This window comes from Biomphalaria glabrata, chromosome 2, assembly GCF_947242115.1.
Source record: "Biomphalaria glabrata chromosome 2, xgBioGlab47.1, whole genome shotgun sequence".
NCBI lineage: Eukaryota > Metazoa > Mollusca > Gastropoda > Planorbidae > Biomphalaria > Biomphalaria glabrata.
The window spans coordinates 28376585-28398053 of record NC_074712.1 but is presented as its reverse complement, the minus strand read 5'-3'; the positions used below and the strand labels follow the sequence as shown (position 1 = coordinate 28398053).

At 33.1% G+C, this 21469-nt stretch overlaps 1 protein-coding gene across 50 annotated transcripts in view; it reads right to left on the bottom strand.

Moving 5' to 3' along the window:
- Positions 1–21469, bottom strand: part of LOC106059375 (titin-like) — a 177498-nt gene that overhangs the window by 14496 nt on the left and 141533 nt on the right. For 46 of the 50 annotated variants that reach the window (XM_056019836.1, XM_056019811.1, XM_056019856.1 and 43 more), the window contains 4 exons: positions 17896–18906; positions 15455–15487; positions 3922–13410; positions 664–1497 (listed from right to left, as the gene is read on the bottom strand). In XM_056019836.1, the coding sequence (XP_055875811.1) occupies positions 664–1497; positions 3922–13410; positions 15455–15487; positions 17896–18906 (11367 nt within the window). The remainder of the gene's footprint in view (positions 1–663; positions 1498–3921; positions 13411–15454; positions 15488–17895; positions 18907–21469) is intronic. The other 4 variants (XM_056019862.1, XM_056019859.1, XM_056019860.1 and 1 more) reach the window with 1 other exon arrangement.

The following is a 21469-nucleotide window of genomic DNA, read 5'->3' as shown; positions in this document are numbered from 1 at the left end:
TTCCAATTTAGCAGCTGGACCAATTAACTGAATTTCACTATAACTTTTTCATATTTATAGCAATATATTAATTGAAATAGTTATTTTCTGAATTAAAAAAAAAGTAATGATAAAAAATATATTATAGCTGTGAAAAAAAAAGATGCAAAAAGCATTGCATTATAAATATATACAGTACATAGATAAAAACATAATTAAAAAAACAACAACAAAAAAAAACAACAACAATGAACTTAAATTAGTAGATTAAGTGAGCAAAGCAAGAAAGAGTACAGTGTTTAAGGATCTGGCCTGATTCTAATGAAGAGATCAAAAGCTCCTAGAAGACTAGAAGTGAAAGATTTTAATGCTTAAAAAAAAAACAAGAGTGTTTGTTTCAATGAGTTCCATTCAATCCAATGTAGGCTAAGAGAGTAACATAAGAAAGACAAAGTTGATACTACAGATGAGCCATGCAGCAGCAAATCATGCCTAACACATTGTACAATTTGATGGAAGAACATAATAAAACTAAAACAAATGTGTACTCATTACATTGTTAGTAGCAAAGCTTTAAATAGAATGATATGATTGTGGACTAGCCATTGTATGCAAAGAACTGTCTGATCATTTTAAATGATTAGAAAAAAAAAACTCTTATGCCACGATGAGCGACTAACTCACCTTCCATAAAACGGCTGGCAAGGTTGTCGCAGAGATCTAAACGTTCAGTTAGAGTGGTGGACCAGCTAGCTTCATACTCAGAATTTACAGAATATTTTTTACTATTTAAATGATCTTCAGAGGTCATCAGAAACTGTTTGTCTAACTCAGACATTTCAAATGTTTTTTTTGAGAACTTTCCTTCACTCATCTCAAAGCTACTTGTAACGACATTTTCCGAATGAGTTCTATTTTCAAAATGACTTCTTGACTCTTGTTTTAAATAATGCTCTTCCAGGTTTTGGGAGGGACTAGATTCTTCTTTCATTTCTTGAAATTCTGCTGATGAAGTAGTCATTGTTCTATGTGTGGATTCACTGGCCACTTGAAAGGAACTCTCCTCAACGTTGTTCTCTTCCTGGTGATACTCTTTAGAAACCTCTTCGAAATAAGCTTGAGGAGAGCCGTAGTCGGCTTCAGAATACAAAGTGTCTTTTGATTCATCTTTTTGGTAGAGTGAGATCTGGGAGTCCTGGGTTTGAGTGTTGTCAAAGTTTACATCAGAGTCTTTGCTCCTGTCTTCATTATCTTCTGTGACCTTCATGTATGCTTGGTACAGCTCTTCTGTATCTTTCCCATCCTCATCATCAGGAGTTTCAGCATACAACTGATCTTCGTTGCTGTCAGGCTGCTGGCCACTCTCTGAGCTCACACCAGACATAGTGTTGTTATCTGTCCCAGCAGCTGACATACGATCAAGTCCAATCATAAGAGCTGCATCACTTGAAGCTGTAGACTGAGCATCTACATCCATCATTGCTTTTTCCAGTTCATGCTCCCATAGCATAGGGGATTCTTTAAGAAAAAGTAACAAAAAAGAGAGATTTACTAAAGAGACAATGCATGTGCATTAATATTTATAATTAGAAAACATGTCATTTTTCATCAAGCTACTGTAGTAATGTATCTGCTTTATTTTAAAAAACTTCTTTCATAAATTCTTTATCATTTTCCTAACAATTCTTAAACTGAAACAATTTGCTTTGTATCCCAATAACTGTACTTAATTCAAGTTACATAAATTTCAATAAGCGAAACTTTTTTAAAATCATGAAATAAAGTGTGTTTATATATTTTTTGATTTAGAGGATTTCAAATTTTGGGATCTTCTAAAAAGAAAGTAATTTAAAGAAAAAGAAAAAACAAATTTCATGTATGCATAACTTTAATTAAATGAAATAGACCAAAATAAACAATTTGATAAAATTTTTCATAATACTTCTATTTTTTTGTAGCTAGTAGCTTTAATTATACTGTTAAGTCTGACACCCCCCCCCCCCCCAATCTTTTTCTATTTCCACTGAAAGTTGAGATTAAAAAAAAAGATGATAAATACAAATATTACTAAAGAATGATTTATACAGAAAAGTTCCCCTTTCAGAACCTGCAATCTATAGGGCAGATGATATAAAGTTCATTTGTTTCTGTGGCCCACAAGGATGTCATGTAGCCAGAACAATTGTAAGAACTAGAACCTACCTAACTATAGAGTTGGGTGGACTTTAAAAATCCCAAAATTAAAAATCCCAGTCTCTACTAGGATTTGAACCCAAATCAGTTTGAAAGCCAAGCTCCTTACCACACAGCCACCACACCCCCCATAGCCGATACATGCATATGTATGTATATTTTTCAATTTTAAAATTGAATGCTGTATTAGAAAACCTAAATAATGTTAGTTTACTTGATTTAAATGTCAGTAAAAGCTTTGTATGTAAATACATTTTCTAAATTCACAGAATTCTTAACTGAATTCTGAACAAACTTTAAGAAGCAACAAAGTATCTATTAAATGCAATTAAAATTAAATCCTCTGAATAATCAAACAAAATAAAAGTGCGGACTCTACTAGATAATTATGTTGGATTAAATATTTATATTTTATTTATGTTTTTATACTATTAGGACGTAATCATCTTCTTTTTTGAAGTAACGTCTGTATTATATAAGATAAGATAATTGTAAAAAAGAAATTACTTAAAAATAGACATTCGAGCACTTTGTTTTGTGACTGAACTAGTTCTTACAATAATTATATTAGAATTTCAGTCATTTGCAATAATCAAACAAGGTTACAAAGATAGTTTGTATGGAAACACAAACTCAAAATCGCCCCCGAAGAGGTCCACCCAGGCAGGAAAAAAGCCAGGTTTCAATATTTTCAGAAGAATGTTGGTATTAAATTCTATCAGAAGTGGTCCACCCATGCAGGTAAAAAGGCAGGTTTCAATATTTTCAGAAAGAATATCATAATGAAATTCTATCAAAGGCAAATGACAGAGAAGAATGGAGAAAGAAGGTTGACAGATCCTGTGTGGTGCCCCATATGGTCCAGCAGACCAAGAGATAGGTGAAAGTGAATGTGAAGTTAGATGTGAACTTGGCCTAAGTGATTTCTTATAATGAGTATCTAATTGATTTAATAGTTTTGTAAAGGGTCAATAACTTATTCACCGCTCATGAAATAAACATTTCCGTAAAAAAAAATAATTCCTTTAGTTTTGTGTTCCATATTGCCGTGGGTGCACGTGATAATATGAAAAACTACTTATTAATTGTTGTTTTAAAATATGTCCAACTTATTTGCATAGTAAATAGATTTTTTCTCTTTAAAAAATAAAGTCAACATTTTTTTTGTAAATTTAGTATTAAGTATGACAGAACTTACATAACTTAGCAATACTATTGTAAAAAAATATATTTTTTTTAATCAAAAATCTAACACCATTTGCATAAATGTGTTAAAAAAAAAAAAATAGAAAAACTTACTTAAATCCCTCAGTGTTAGTTACTATTAATAGTGAATAGTTGTAAATATGGTGAATTTTTATGAAAAAACTGCTTGCATAATTGATTTAAAAAATAAGATGTTTCGCTTTCAGAAAAGAAAAAAGTAGCCGTTGCATCAGAACTTTTAATGAGATAAAATATTATGATATCCGATTTTCATTTTCTCTTCTAGTTTCTGAAATCTAAACAGGACGGATGGACAGACAGGGCACACAAAACTATTAGCGTCTTTTCCCCTTTCGGGGGCCCTAAAAATTGGTTGTTTACCTTGCTTAATTTCTAATCACAAAGCATGATATAATGGCACACCAGCATCATCTTAAATTAGTACTAGATACGCCATACCTCTAGACCTAGTGCTATATCTCTAGACATAGTGCTATATATGCAGTACCTCTAGATTAATTTTAAAAAGTAATTAAAGCTTACCTTGCTCTTCTTCAGGAGAAGCCATTTCATCCAGTCCTAGAAGCTTATTCAAGCTTTCCTTATCTTGAGATGCTATCAAAGTGAATTCTGAAGGGGATGGAGGTCTATCTCCTGCAATGGGTTCCTCAATAACTCTATCTTCCTCCTCCTCCTCCTCCTCTTCTTCATCATAATCTTCATCTTCCTCATCACCTTGAAGACTATCTCTCTCCATTTCTTTGTCTGGTTCAACATGCAGCCTATCATATTGTGTTTCTGCAGAGGTTTCTGAAATTATTTCACTGACAGCCCTTGATGAAATGGTTGCTTCAGATGTAAGACCTAGGGAGATATTCAGCTTGGACTGATCTTGTGATGCAATGAGAGTAAATTCTGATGGAGAAGGCGGCCTGTCTAACCTGCAAGTGTCGTCCTCTTGATCCTCTTCAGAAGAGGATGATAATGATGTACTTCTCTTCTCCCTGAACCTCAATGCATTCTGTTCCAGAAATATTTGTTGAGATATATCAGCAGACAATCTTCCTTCTGATTCATATTCATCATCTTCATGTTCAGAACCAGTCACAGTATACTCAGAGCCGGTCATTGTTTCACTTTGTGCAGTGCACTCAGAGGCAGTCATGACATCACTAGGAGCAGAATAGTCTGAACTGCTCATTATCTCACTGTGAGCTGTGTAGTAAGACCCAGTTCCTGTTGTGTCACTCTGTGCATTTTCAACATCACTTTGAGAGGCATATTCTGATCCTGAGATGCTTGAAACTTTTAATAGACTATGCTCCTCACTTGAACGTAAAGGTTTTCGGAGTAGAGGAGAGGCAGCTTCAGGACTTAAGAATTCTTCTTCTGGACTGTCTTCATCAAAACCTACCATTTGTTTCATTTGACTAAGCTTATTTTCCATTTCAGTAATTTCTTCATCTAGGTCACTGGGCGAGCCAGATCTGTCTTGAACCTCAGTTGAACAAGTTGGGTAGAAGGGTGATCGAGGCAAATGTAAACCCATATTAATGCCATCTACAGGTCCTTGTAGAAAACTATCATTCTCTCTAGCAGTCTGTTGACTAGTTGGGGCATTATTTCCTTGAGATATTCTGTCCTGTGATGTATCAGAAATTTCACAGGAAATAAATCTTTCCTTTTCTTCTTCCTCTCGGTCAACACAATCAGATATTAACTCCATGAATTCTTCTTTCCTATCAATAAATGTTTCTGGGTAATCCAAAAAATCTTGTGTTGTTTCATGACTGACATCTTCTTTAGTGAACTCCACTTCTTTGCTAGACAGAATGTGGCACCTTTCTTCAATAACTGTTTCACTTCTTGTTTCAATCTCTTTCTCTTGTGTCCAGTACTTTTCTTCCTCTTCAGAAATGATCAGATCTTTTTCTGTGTGTTCTTCTCGCTCTTCAACAGTGAAAGTTTCTAGTCTATCCACAGATTGCTCCATATCCACATCATCGCCTTCTGAACTATCCAAGGCTTGATCTTTTCTGTGAGTGATCACAGCATTAGAATGCTCTAATTTAATTTCTTTTCTTTCAATAGACTGCTGCAAAGTCAACTCAACACTTTCTTGCTCATAATCTTCACTATCCTCTTCAGAACTTTCATCCTCTACATACTGTTGATCTTCTAGAGCCTGCAGTTCATCCATCATACCACCAGCTATCTTTTGTTCATCTATGAGTTTAGCATCAGTTATAATTGATTCTTCAGACTCCTTTTCAGAAGTTTCCATTTTTTTAGAAGACTCAATGCTTGTGTACAAAGCTTCTTGAACAATGGCTTTGCTGAGTTCTAACTCATATTCATTTACATGACTACCATCTAAACTTGTCACAGACTCCTTAGACACCATGAACCATTCTTTTTCACATGAGGTATATTCTTCAGTTTCTTCAATCTTTTCTTCAAAAATGTGTTTTTCAGAACTGTAAATATCAACTTTTTCATCTGGGATTGAATCCTGGCTTTGTGTCATTTCACTTTCTGAGGATTTTTCATAAATTTGTTCCAGTGATGACTCTGTTATGATCTGTCTTGAAGACATAACCTCTACATTATAAGAAGCAGAATCCTGTTTCTCAGTTGTAGTAACATACAAATCTTGTTCATCTTTCAAAGATTTGGATAAAAGAGCAGCTGTAAGTGACTCTTGTTCTTCTAGTTCCTTATCCAGTTCAATAAAGTCTCGTACCATGGTTTGGTCTTGATCCAGATCATCATTCTCTAAATCTTCTTGATCTTCAGGAGAAGAGCCTATAGCCTTTTCAGAAACAGATTCAGATTCATCTAAATTGAGAAGAATAGCTAAATCTTTTTCAGATGGAGTTCTTTGCTCACTTGTGCTCTCAGCAGATGTTACCATAACAAAAGGGGTAGTTTCACATACTTCATTATCGATTGGCTGTGATATTTCCTTCTGGATCTCTGATCTTTCATGAAATGCATGTGATAGGGTAATAGCTTGTGAAATTTGTTCCTCATACTCTTTTTCTTCTTGTTGGGTCAGTTCTCTAAATGTTTCACCTTCTTTTTGCAGTTTTGTGATTTCTTCATTCAATCTTTCTTCAACAAATACTTTATGTTCTTCAGAGTAATCTGATTTTTGGCTCAACTTATGCATCTCTTGTTCTTTAAAATATGTTTCTCTCTCTATCAAATATTCATCCCGCCCATCAATAAATTCTTCATTTCCCTTCTCTACATATTCCTCTTTCAATCTGTCTTCTACAGTTTCTTCTTCTTCTTCAGTATATACATCCTTCTGTCTCTCTTCAAAATGTTCTTCCTTGTCATCAGTATATATTTTAGTCTGTCTCTCTTCTACATATTCTTCCTGCTCTTCATTATAATCTTCTTCTTTCTGTTTCTCTTCTACATATTCTTCTTCTTCTTCAGTATATACATCCTTCTGTCTCTCTTCAAAATGTTCTTCCTTGTCATCAGTATATATTTTAGTCTGTCTCTCTTCTACATATTCTTCCTGCTCTTCATTATAATCTTCTTCTTTCTGTTTCTCTTCTACATATTCTTCCTGCTCTTCAGTATATACTTCTTTCTGTTTCTCTTCTACATATTCTTCCTGCTCTTCAGTATATACTTCTTTCTGTTTCTCTTCTACATATTCTTCCTGCTCTTCAGTATATACTTCTTTCTGTTTCTCTTCTACATATTCTTCATGCTCTTCAGTATATACTTCTTTCTGTTTCTCTTCTACATATTCTTCCTGCTCTTCAGTATATACTTCTTTCTGTTTCTCTTCTACATATTCTTCCTGCTCTTCTGTATATTCTTCTTTCTGTTTCTCTTCTACATATTCTTCCTGCTCTTCAGTATATACTTCTTTCTGTTTCTCTTCTACAAATTCTTCCTGCTCTTCAGTATATACTTCTTTCTGTCTCTCTTCTACATATTCTTCCTGCCTGTCAGTATACACTTCTTTCTGTTTCTCTTCTACATATTCTTCCTGCTCTTCAGTATATACTTCTTTCTGTTTGTCTTCTACACATTCTTCCTGCTCTTCCGTATATTCTTTTTTGTGTCTCTCTTCTAGAAATTCTTCCTGCTCTTCAGTATATACTTTTTTTTGTCTCTCTTCTACATATTCTTCCTGCTCTTCAGTATATACTTCTTTCTGTCTCTCGTCTAGAAATTCTTCCTGCTCTTCAGTATATACTTCTTCTTTGAGTTTCTCTTCTACATATTCTTCCTGCTCTTCAGTATATACTTCTTTCTGTCTCTCTTCAACATATTCTTCCTGCTCTTCAGTATATACTTCTTTCTGTCTCTCTTCTACATATTCTTCCTGCTCTTCAGAATATACTTCTTTCTGTCTCTCTTCAACATATTCTTCCTGCTCTTCAGTATATTCTTCTTCTTTCTGTCTCTCTTCTACATATTCTTCCTGCTCTTCAGTATATACTTCTTTCTGTTTCTCTTCTACATATTCTTCTTGCTCTTCAGTATATACTTCTTTCTGTTTCTCTTCTACATATTCTTCCTGCTCTTCTGTATATTCTTCTTTCTGTTTCTCTTCTACATATTCTTCCTGCTCTTCAGTATATACTTCTTTCTGTTTCTCTTCTACAAATTCTTCCTGCTCTTCAGTATATACTTCTTTCTGTCTCTCTTCTACATATTCTTCCTGCCTGTCAGTATACACTTCTTTCTGTTTCTCTTCTACATATTCTTCCTGCTCTTCAGTATATACTTCTTTCTGTTTGTCTTCTACACATTCTTCCTGCTCTTCCGTATATTCTTTTTTGTGTCTCTCTTCTAGAAATTCTTCCTGCTCTTCAGTATATACTTTTTTTTGTCTCTCTTCTACATATTCTTCCTGCTCTTCAGTATATACTTCTTTCTGTCTCTCGTCTAGAAATTCTTCCTGCTCTTCAGTATATACTTCTTCTTTGAGTTTCTCTTCTACATATTCTTCCTGCTCTTCAGTATATACTTCTTTCTGTCTCTCTTCAACATATTCTTCCTGCTCTTCAGTATATACTTCTTTCTGTCTCTCTTCTACATATTCTTCCTGCTCTTCAGTATATACTTCTTTCTGTCTCTCTTCAACATATTCTTCCTGCTCTTCAGTATATTCTTCTTCTTTCTGTCTCTCTTCTACATATTCTTCCTGCTCTTCAGTATATACTTCTTTCTGTTTCTCTTCTACATATTCTTCTTGCTCTTCAGTATATACTTCTTTCTGTCTCTCTTCTACATATTCTTCCTGCTCTTCAGTATATACTTCTTTCTGACTCTCTTCAACATATTCATCCTGCTCTTCAGTATATACTTCTTTCAGTCTCTCTTCTACATATTCTTCATGCTCTTCAGTATATACTTCTTTCTGTCTCTCTTCTACATATTCTTCCTGCTCTTCAGTATATACTTCTTTCTGACTCTCTTCAACATATTCATCCTGCTCTTCAGTATATACTTCTTTCTGTCTCTCTTCTACATATTCTTCCTGCTCTTCAGTATATACTTCTTTCTGTTTCTCTTCTACATATTCTTCCTGCTCTTCAGTATATACTTCTTTCTGTTTCTCTTCTACATATTCTTCCTGCTCTTCAGTATATACTTCTTTCTGTTTCTCTTCTACATATTCTCCCTGCTCTTCTGTATATTCTTCTTTCTGTCTCTCTTCTACATATTCTTCCTGCTCTTCAGTATATACTTCTTTCTGTCTCTCTTCTACATATTCTTCATGCTCTTCAGTATATACTTCTTTCTGTCTCTCTTCTACATATTCTTCCTGCTCTTCAGTATATACTTCTTTCTGACTCTCTTCAACATATTCATCCTGCTCTTCAGTATATACTTCTTTCTGTCTCTCTTCTACATATTCTTCCTGCTCTTCAGTATATACTTCTTTCTGTTTCTCTTCTACATATTCTTCCTGCTCTTCAGTATATACTTCTTTCTGTTTCTCTTCTACATATTCTTCCTGCTCTTCAGTATATACTTCTTTCTGTTTCTCTTCTACATATTCTTCCTGCTCTTCAGTATATACTTCTTTCTGTTTCTCTTCTACATATTCTTCCTGTTCTTCAGTATATTCTTCTTTCTGTCTCTCTTCTACATATTCATCCTGCTCTTCAGTATATACTTCTTTCTGTCTCTCTTCTACATATTCTTCCTGCTCTTCAGTATATACTTCTTTCTGTCTCTCTTCAACATATTCATCCTGCTCTTCAGTAAATACTTCTTTCTGCCTATCTTCTACATATTCATCCTGCTCTTCAGTATATATTTCTTTCTGTCTCTCTTCTACATATTCTTCCTGCTCTTCAGTATATACTTCTTTCTGTCTCTCTTCTTCATATTCTTCCTGCTCTTCAGTACATACTTCTTTCTGTTTCTCTTCTACATATTCTTCCTGTTCTTCAGTATATTCTTCTTTCTGTCTCTCTTCTACATATTCATCCTGCTCTTCAGTATATACTTCTTTCTGTCTCTCTTCTACATATTCTTCCTGCTCTTCAGTATGTACTTCTTTCTGTCTCTCTTCTACATATTCTTCCTGCTCTTCTGTATATTCTTCTTTCTGTTTCTCTTCTACATATTCTTCCTGCTCTTCAGTATATACTTCTTTCTGTCTCTCTTCTACATATTCTTCCTGCTCTTCAGTATATACTTCTTTCTGTCTCTCTTCTACATATTCATCCTGCTCTTCAGTATATACTTCTTTCTGTCTCTCTTCTACATATTCATCCTGCTCTTCAGTATATACTTCTTTCTGTCTCTCTTCTACATATTCTTCCTGCTCTTCTGTATATTCTTCTTTCTGTTTCTCTTCTACATATTCTTCCTGCTCTTCAGTATATACTTCTTTCTGTCTCTCTTCTACATATTCTTCCTGCTCTTCAGTATATACTTCTTTCTGTCTCTCTTCTACATATTCATCCTGCTCTTCAGTATATACTTCTTTCTGTCTCTCTTCTACATATTCATCCTGCTCTTCAGTATATACTTCTTTCTGTCTCTCTTCAAAATATTCTTCCTGCTCTTCAGTATATTTTTCTTCTTTCTGTCTATCCTCTACATATTCTTCCTGCTCTTTAGTATATCCTTCTTTCTGTCTCTCTTCTACATATTCTTCCTGCTCTTCAGTATATTCTTCTTTCTGTTTCTCTTCTACACATTCTTCTTGCTCTTCGGTATATTCTTCTTTCTGTCTCTCTTCTACATATTCTTCCTGCTCTTCAGTATATTCTTCTTCTTTCTGTTTCTCTTCTACACATTCTACCTGCTCTTCTACATACTCTTCTTCTTTCTGTCTCTCTTCTACATATTCTTCCTGCTCTTCTACATAATCTTCTTTCTGTTTCTCTTCTACATATTCTTTCTGCTCTTCTACATATTCTTCTTCTTTCTGTCTCTCTTCTACATCTTCCTGCTCTTCAGTATATTCTTCTGTCTGTCTCTCTTCTACAAATTCTTCCTGCTCTTCTGTATATTCTTCTTCTTTCTGTTTCTCTTCTACATATTCTTCTTCTTTCTGTCTTTCTTCTACATATTCTTCCTGTTCTTCAGTATATTCTTTCTGTCTTTCTTCCACATATTCTTCCTGCTCTTCAGTATATACTTCTTTCTGTCTCTCTTCTACATATTCTTCCTGCTCTTCAGTATATTCTTGTTTCTGTCTCTCTTCTCCAAATTCCTTCTGCTCTTCAGTATATGCTTCTTTCTGTCTCTCTTCTACATATTCTTCATGCTCTTCAGTATATACTTCTTCTTTCTGTCTCTCTTCTAGATATTCTTCCTGCTCTTCAGTATATTCTTCTTTCTGTCTCTCTTCTACAAATTCTTCCTGCTCTTCTGTATTTTCTTCTTCTTTCTGTTTCTCTTCCACATATTCTTCCTGCTCTTCTACATATTCTTCTTCTTTCTGTCTCTCTTCTACATATTCTTCCTGCTCTTCAGTATATACTTCTTTCTGTCTCTCTTCTACATATTCTTCCTGCTCCTCAGTATATACTTCTTCTTTCTGTCTCTCTTCTACATATTCTTCCTGCTCTTCAGTATATACTTCTTTCTGTTTCTCTTCTACAAATTCTTCCTGCTCATCAGTATATACTTCTTCTTTCTGTTTCTCTTCTACATATTCTTCCTGCTCTTCAGTATATACTTCTTTCTGTCTCTCTTCTACATATTCTTCCTGCTCTTCAGTATGTACTTCTTTCTGTCTCTCTTCTACATATTCTTCCTGCTCTTGTCTCTGTTCTGCATATTGTTCCTGTTCTTTAGTATTTATATATGTCTCTATTTTTTCAACACATTCTTCTTTATCAATGCTATAGTCTTCTTTTTTCATGCCTTCTACGATTATTACTTGTTCTGTTTGTTTGATATGCTCTTCAGTTTTATGGCCAGTCATTTTTTCTGTTAAATATTCTTTGTGTTCATGTAGTCTGCTTTCTTGATAATAGTGTTTCTTTTCATCCATGATCAATGTTTCCTCTTGATGTAGTTCTTGTGAACTTTCAAGTTCTTGGTGAATAGCCAATTCTGTTTCTTCAAATTCTGTTAGCTCTTTTTCAGCAATATCACAAGTCTCAAAATCCTGGTCATCTTCTTCTAATTCCTCACTACTCATCTGGTACTGTTTTTTCTCAACAAAATCCTGTCCCAAAGCAGAGTGAACATCTTGAGCCTTGGTAATACTTATAACTTCCTGTATCTCATCTTCTGACTCATCTGGTAAGCTAATTGCACTGGCTGACACAAAACCAACATTTGCCTTTTGTATTGTATCTCCTTCCACTTCTTGCTTGGTTTCCTTTAAGACCCTATCAAGAGGATACTCTTCTCTTTGATTTAACTGCTCAGAAAATGTCCCAACTTTGGAACTGACATCATAGCTGTAGTCTTCTTGGGATTCAACTTCTTGCTCAATTTCTTCCATACCAGCAATATCACTGCCTGCTGTTGCTGAGAGACTGTCTATTTCTCCTTCAATTTGTCTTTTTTCAGAAATCAGCTCAGTCTCTTGTATTTCTATTAGTCTACTGTCATCACAGGCTGGTGTGATTTCCTCACTTTCATCTCCATGATAGTATTCTTCTATGTGTAAAACTTCTTGAGTATATGCCACCTCAACATCCTTGTAGCTCTCAATGTCATGTTGACTCTCCAGAGACTCCACCAACTCACTTTTGATTTCAGAGACATCCTGGGTGGTCTCACTGGCATCTTCAGTCAGTTCACTTTTGGCTAGCTCATGGTCTTTTGTGATATAGCCTGTGGGCTCAACAGTCCCTGCACTTAGGGGTTCAGTGTCTCTGTCCAAGGACCTTCGTTCAAACTTTCTCTCCATGTCAGCCACTACTTCTTCAATTGTTTCTATTTTTTCTCTGACAAGCTCCTTGGTAACAGGGTCTGTCAACGTCACATATTTTAAATCAGTTAGTGGAGACTCAGCATCAGCAACTGGAGTTTTCTCCCCTTCATCTTCTAGCTGAATGGGCTGTGTTTCTGTCATCTCCGTTTCATCCATTTCTTCATGGGACAAAATCTCCAGTTCTTTAGTTGCTTCTCTTTCTTCATGGGACAAAATCTTCAGTTCTTTAGTTGCTTCTCTTTCTTCATGGGACAAAATCTCCAGTTCTTTAGTTTCTTCTCTTTCTTCATGGGACGAAATCTCCAGTTCTTTAGTTTCTTCTCTTTCTTCATGCACAATGGCTTCACTGGCCATTTCATACTGTGTATCTTCAATAGTTGCCATACTTTCAAAAGTATCTGAAAATATTTCTTCATCTTGCCTTGGAATCTGGAAATGTTCTACTTCCTCTCTGATTATGGCTGCTTCATAAATTCCAATATTTTCAATAGCGACAGTCTCTTCTGTAACATCAACTTCCTGACAAGTTTGTTCGACAGTGTATATGTGAGACGATGTTTCTTGTAAATGTTCAGTTCTGGATGAAGCTAACTGTTCCCTCACAATTCTTTTTTCCTTCAGTCCTTCCAACTCATATTTATCTTCAACATTATCAGCAGTGCCCAGGCCAGTCCAAAAGAAGCATTGAAAAGAAGGAGAGAGGGCCAGAGTATTAGTATGAAAAGTTACAACACTGAAAACCCAAGTACTTTTTTTTTTTGTTAACCTACAGGAATGTCAGAATAACTCATTAATTCACACCTACTAAAACTTGATCTACAGGCCAATATAAAAAATATTGAACAACTAAAATATGACTTATTTCTAATTCATAAGAAATGTTTTGATTTAAGAATGACAAATATCCATAATGCATGCCCAATAAGTAAATAAAAGGCAAACACTAAACACTTTCAATAACTTCTTGAAACAAATGATCTGTTTAAATTTCACTACTTACTGAACTCTAGATTGTAACAATAAGTCTAAGCTTAAAGAAATATGCTCTATAAACCAAATGAGCACTCTTGAAATTTTACTTTCTAAAATAGGGCATGCATCATAATGCTAAGACTCATCCAAAGACTTTCATAAACAATTTCATTAGGTGACAGGATTCATAAAAAGCATTCATCTAGAATGAATCAATTGAAAATTACAAATGAAAGTAAGAGCAAAGAAAATTGTACTATAAACAGGGAAGTGAAGAGAATACTCAATATGTAAGCAATAACACCTTCAATATATAAATATAACTAAAATGGTCAAATGAAATAATTATAATTTTTTTGGTAATAATTAAAAAAGTATATTAATTTTTAAAGATATTATATTAAAATATAAAATATTTTATAAATATTTTAAAAATTAAAAAATGTAAAAAATCATTTAAAAAAATACAAATTAAATTAAGAAAAAAAAAACATTACCTGTTTCCGTGAAAGCTTTTTGAGAAGTGCAGTGATGACAGCCATGCAACAATAGGTTTGTAATACTTAGTGAGTGGAGACACTTTAATGCCAATCAAAAGAAAGACAACTCTGCTTGACCTCAAACTAAATACTCAAAAGCTTTTTTTTTTTTTTTTTAAAACAACTAACAAGTAGCTGCAACATAAAGGGTTGATATAAAAAAAAAAACACCAAAAAAAACATTAAATAAAAAAATAAACAAACAAAATAAACACAACATTGAATTTAAAAAAATTATCAAGAGGAACAAAATTGTATCAGGTCTGTCACACTTTATCTAAAAGTCACAAGATAATGTTCAAAGCTAGTATAAGACTGTACACTCCATTAGTAACCAATTAGTCGGTAATACACTTTAAAAAGAAAGGACTGATTTTCCTTCAAAGTTTGTAACAACAAAATAAGTGTTCAAAAAAAAATATATACTTGAAATTAGAAAGTACAATCCTACACATTACTGTGACATTAAAGTTGAAAACAAATGTTGAGACAAATAGAAGTCTACAATATTAGAAATGAGTTAAAAAAATATTTTTCCCCTGCAAATCAAAAGATATTTTTTTTTATATTAATGTGAAGTTATCTTTTTTTAAATTTAATATTAACTGGAAAGCCTACAGTATAATTTTAATGACATATTTACTTTTCTTGTAAAAAGGAACATAATAAATATCTATATTTTCAAAGTATATTTAGTATTGCAATTTTTATGAGCTAATATATAAAGCCTATATCAACTAAGAAGGGGATAAAAGCTGCATACAAAAATACTAAACAGTAAAAATGATCTGATAAAAGTCATAAAAGAATATATTCAATGCAAGTTCATTCAATATTTTTTTAACCATGTAAATATATTGAATATCTTACTGCATTTTCATTAAGTATTTTAGATAGATCTAGCCTTTAACTTAATGTTTATTTAGCATTAATGCAAATATTAAAAATGAATTATTCCTGTATAACATGTTTACATTAAATCAAACTATGACTAAGATCAACTTTTGTCCCAAATGTGAATAAATGAAATGTGCAAAAAACATAGCAATACAAGACATGATGACAACATATAGACAATCTAAAGAAGGAAATGGCTTTCCTTTTGTAATCCATTTGATAAAAAAAAAACACACACACACTATCAATAACACTGAACAATGTATCCAATCAGTACCTTCAGACTGAAAGGCTTGACTTCCTGTGAAAGCTAATATTAGAGTAAACAAACAAAAGTCATTAGGCCAATGAAGATCCAGGAGCCAACACATATCAAGCTGTTCCGTAATAGAAAATAACATGATAATAAAAATAAAATATAACTTTTCAAATAAGTTGGACACAAGAAATAAAAATATAACATAAGGAAAACAAAAAGTGTCATGTTATCCTGAAAATGGAGAAAACAAAATGATTACTTTGGTAAAAGTCACATTTTTTAAACTCCTACTGTCTAAAATCAAAGTGATTTGGCAAACATTACTTAGTACATATGGTTATTTAAGTTAAGTTATTAAAGATGTCAAATTCAATCCATTGGCATTACTTCTGTTATAAAGCCCACACCAAAAAAAAAAAAGTAGCATGCAAATTGATTTGAACACAAGAATCTTACAAAGGCACAGATTAATGTTGGTTTTAATGTTAGTGAATTATTTAAAAATGTATTTGATGGAATTTATTAAGAAAAAGCAGTTATTTGATATCAGTTTTTGGTTAGTAAATGAAGAATGCACACATTATTTTAAACTGAAAACTCATGTCTGTATGTCACAAAAAAACAACCCAAGATTAAACTTAGATAACTAGTGAATGTTAAAAGGAAGCTATGAAAACACAAATCTCTAGAGAACAAAATAAAGCAAATTTCCAACACCAGAATTTAGACCATTCAGAAAATCCTGAAGGTACAAAAAAAAAATCCTAATATCTAGAATGACTGTATTATTTTCCTAATATCTAGAATGACTGTACGCCATTAAAAATGAAAGCAAATATTCTACAAAGAAAAGAAAAGAGAACCTCAACTTCATAGCTATGTGTAAAGCAAAGAGTGTTAAAACTATAACTGTTCAATCTACATCCCATCCTAAAAAGATGTAGAGAACAATACAACAGCTGTGTGTAAATGTTAACTCTTAGAAATGGTGTTAATAAAACAATAGAGAGAACACCAGCCGACTACAAGGTTAACAAATCTACAAGAAAGTCAACTTGGACCCATGCGTTGGAGAGCCCACCTGAAGTATCAAGGTCACTTGCATAATAAGTGACCTTGGTGACCTGACGTTTGGTGAAACCAGGGTCTTCTAATTCTCGCCACTCTGCAGAAAATTTTAGCACACAAAATTTAAAAAAAAAAAAAGATTTTTAGTTAAACAAAAAAAAATGTTTTTCCTTACTTTTAAATAAAAAAAAAATGAAAAAAAAAAATGTACAAGAAAATGTAGAATTTTTTATTGCTTTATTTATTAACTATAATTTTGATTATTATTCCACCAATTATTCTTTTAAGAACGCATTTAAACATTTATTAACTATATACTTTTGATTGCTTTATTTATTAACTATAATTTTGATTATTATTCCACCAATTATTCTTTTAAGAACGCATTTAAACATTTATTAACTATATACTTTTGATTGCTTTATTTATTAACTATAATTTTGATTATTATTCCACCAATTATTCTTTAAGAAAGCATTTAAACAGACATTTGAAATAGAACTTCAATTCTTAACTAAAACAACAAAATTAGACATTAACGCCATATGATAACCATCAAGAAGGCAAATATAAGAAAATAGTTTGAATAAAATGGTGTGTATCAGAGATTTTTAGGAATGACAAGATTCCGAATGAACAGACAAAGAGCTACTTAACATCTCAAAGTAAAAAGGACAAAAACTTGTATCTTATAATTCTGAATAAAAATGAAAATAAATAAGTATTAAATATGTTATAATGAATAAGCTACAATTGTTAATAGTGTATGTAAAAAAATGTATGTATTCTCAGGATAAGAAGATTATAATGAAATCAAAGAAGAAGCCAAGAGTCAACATAGAAATCAAAACAAAACTGAAAAGCTAAGTCCATGCAGGTTAAAATAAAAAAGGAATGCTCTTGCATGTCTCTGTTTTATTAAGTCAATGAAAATATTTTTTTGTTTGTTTCTGTAATATTTTTAAATTAAATTAAGCATCAAAGTTCATAGCATATGCTAAAACATCTTTAGGTAAGAAATTCTTGGAAAACAACACTCTCTTTACATTTAAGTATGTTTTCATTGTGGCTCTACTACAGTAAACTGCCAACCAAACAACAAAGCTGTTACAATAAAGAAGTAAAACTAAAAATCCAACAGTTCCTAATGTAAGCTCTATGTTCTCTAATATGGTGGGGCAGGGGGAAGTCTAATTTGAAAACAAAATAAAGAAATAAATATGATCACCTACAAATAAAAGTAAAAAAGAAAAAAAAAAGAGGGGGAAAAGTTTATTATGAATGAAACTATTGTTAATGAAACTTGGCTTTTGTAAACTGGCATCTTCAGCACTAGATATGTTAGCACTTCAAAATGATTTAAAATGCATTCAATATTGAAATTAGTTTACCTTCCTGGTACTGGTTGCCATCCCCTTCATACTGCACTTCTACTGTGGGCGCTTTGAAGGATTCAGCAACTGTAGCATCCGAGTAATCCTCCGATGACTTCAATGCCCCTGTAGCTATCATATCTTCCACAACTTCCAAAGTACGTTCCACGACATCATCTTTCACTGACTCTTCAATATGTGATGTTTTAGTAATAGTCTTCACAGGCTGTTTCCCAGTTACATCATAAGGATCAGCATCCACAGGAGACCTAGGTCTTGGGCTGGGTGTGATTGACTCTTCTTCCACTATTCTTTCAATCTCTGTTTCATCTATAGAGCCAGTTCTTGATCTAGTCTTATGAGTAGACTCTGTCGTTAGCAATTTACTTTTCACAATAGTGCCATCATCTAAAATTTCAGTTTTTTCTTGAATTTTTTCAACTTCGTGTTCATCATATTCACTGGAAGATGAATCAGAATCAGGATCAGCAAGGAAAGCAGACTCTGTACCAGGGATGATTTCATCAATCTCATAATCTTCTACATGTCTGCCATGATCTGAATCAAACGACTCTTGATGTGTTCGGATACGGTGCACCATACGATTTAAAATAATCTTTCTATGCACTTTAGTGCCATCGTCTAGAATCTCATCCATTTCTTCCTCTTCGTGCACCATACGTGGAGGCTCATCAAATGTTTCTATAATTTCTTTCTTCTCTGAGCCTGGTATGACTTCTGTTATTTCCTCCTCTTTCTCATCTCCATCTACAGATTTGAGATGTTTTTTAACTTTCTTGAAGGAGTGCCTGCGAACTGTGTGTGTGGTGTGAACTGTTCCATCGGCCATAATCTCTTCATGGTCCTCCACTTCTGTTTCCTCTTTGGCTGGTGTTTCTTCACAGAATTCCTCCATGTCAACTGAAGATCCCTCTTTAGTGGTTCGTATTTTTCTATGCCTTACAATAGTACCGTCTGGCCTAACTTCTTCAGTGTACGTCTCTCCAGGGGAGTAATGATCACCACTAACTGTTAAGGAACAAAAAGGACAAGGGGGCATACAAATAAAACAAAAATTAAGCAGACACCATTAATAAGCTCAGACAACTTTTAAATAATCATTTAAAAGATTTTTTTTTCTTTTCTATATAAATGATTGGTAAATTTTTTTTTTTTTTGCTGGCTGAGAACTAAAATGAATGAATTTCCAGCAATAATAACAAATTGAGCTGTCTTACAAGAATGTACTTTTTGGAATGCTGAATATTTGGATAAGATATAGATGAGAAGTAGGAGAATGGTGAGCACCTTAAAAATATTCACATTTAGCTATATGATTTTTTAACTATTAGAAATCTTTAAAATATTTGACAAATATGAATACACAAACACAAAAATAAAATGGATAAAACTTAAGCATATTAAAATGTTAAAATAAATGTTCTACTTGGATCATTAATTATGGGTATTAAAAATAGTATCCACAAATAAAAGAAAATTATAATTCTTGCTATAAACTTTTAGAGATAAAGCTTTATAAATAAAAAGCATCAAACAAAAGCATAAATGACTGTCTAAATGAGATGTAAAATGATGGTCACTTTCTTGTCTAACCTTACACAGAGCTAGACACTCTACAATGTATTTGAGAAGCAAGACTCCATGTACTTCAACCAATGAAATGAATTAGGATCAACTATGAACGTAGAGGACTAAAAGATTAAGGTAGAAATAAACTGATTATAAGAACCAAAATGAAAAAAAAAAAAAAACAACAGTAAATTTTGAACTAATGGATATACTACATTTGAGGGATCAGTAGAAACTAAATGCAATTATCTAATCAAAAAACGTCCAAGATGAACAGCAAAGATATTAGAAAGTAAAGACAAAAACATTCAAATGAATGCCCATGAGCAATTCAGATAAAAACCATTAAAGGGGAAAATATAAACTGACCAATTGAGATAAAAACAATTAAAGGCCAAAATATAAACTGACCAATTGAGATAAAAACAATTAAAGGCCAAAATATAAACTGAATATCCATGACCAATAGAGATAAAAACCATTAAAGGGGAAAATATAAACTGACCAATAGAGATAAAAACCATTAAAAGCCAAAATATAAACTGAATATCCATAACCAATAGAGATAAAATCATTAAAGGCCAAAATATAAACTGAATATCCATGACCAATAGAGATAAAACCATTAAAGGCCAAAATATAAACTGAAAGCCCATGACCAATACTCCAATAGAGATAAAACCAATTAAGGCCAAAACAAAACCACTTTTATTTGAGACACTGTTACAATCTAGGCCAAGGACAAACATGAGAGAGAGACTGATGCAATCAAGCCCAAAAAGCTTGATGTCCTTCATGTCTACCCTACAGAATGGGGCTGGTGGGCAGTAATGTCTGTCCAGTTGGGAGAATTAAAAAAAAAAGAAAATGTTCATTCAAATGTCAAGTTTCAAACAGACTGAAAGAAGACAGACAAAAACACTGAAAGTCCTCGGACAATCAAAAGTCAACAAAAAGTTATTAAGGAATACAAGTGAAAGTCAAGGGTTTTGGAATGAAGTAGGAAAGAAATTAATGCTGGTTACTAGGATTACTGGATATTTAAAAAAAAATCTTTCCTGTACTTCAGAACAGAGACAAAAAAATGTCAAGAGACTGTGCTGAGACAAGCTAACAGCAGAAGACCTCATAGGACCAGCACTAATACCATGCTAATAACTTGACCTAAACCATGCTAGGAATTTCCTTAATTCCTACTAGATATAACTTGCTGGCTCTTCTTTATATATGTCTGGAAAAAGCTAAGCACCATTAGCCCATGTTGATGTCTAATTATAAAGTTGGCATGTAGAGTCCTTCAAATGTTACAAGACTTATAAACGAATGATGCAACAGACCAAAAGATGTCCTTTGTGTTCCTCCTGTTCAACTAGACTAGATCTGATCGAAGTCTCAACAAAGCTTTAAGTAAAAGATAGAACTAAGTCTTCTGTGTCAATAAATTGTGTATGTCAAGATTATCATATGTTTGAGATCTTGGTCTAGCTATAACTTACCATCTATGGTAAACTACTTTAATACACACACACACATACACAAATCTAAACTACTAGATCAGGTCTAGATTACAACTAAAAGTCGTCCAACAGATTGTTCAAGCTACAAGACATTCAATATTAGTGAGCAAAGCCTAGCGTCTGCTGCATAGCTCGCCCCGTGTATACACACTACACGTGCCCAGCCCAGATACTAAGCTAGTACAGAGCTTGTCACATAGCGCAGATGAATCCAATGCATCAGGTCAGCTACACAATGGTAGTGTAGTCACAATAGCAGTTCTAGAGATGATTAATGACGCGTTTAGGAGAAAAGAAAGATCACTACATTAAATAGGGTTCTATATAATAAAGCATTATTATCAAAGGTTTTTTTGTTGTTTTTTGTCATACATAGGCCTATAAATACAAACAACACACGCTTGTTTCTAAGTAAAAAACAACAACAACAACAACAAAAACAGAGATCTGGATTTAAATACTTTGAAGCAGTCTCACAATGGAAG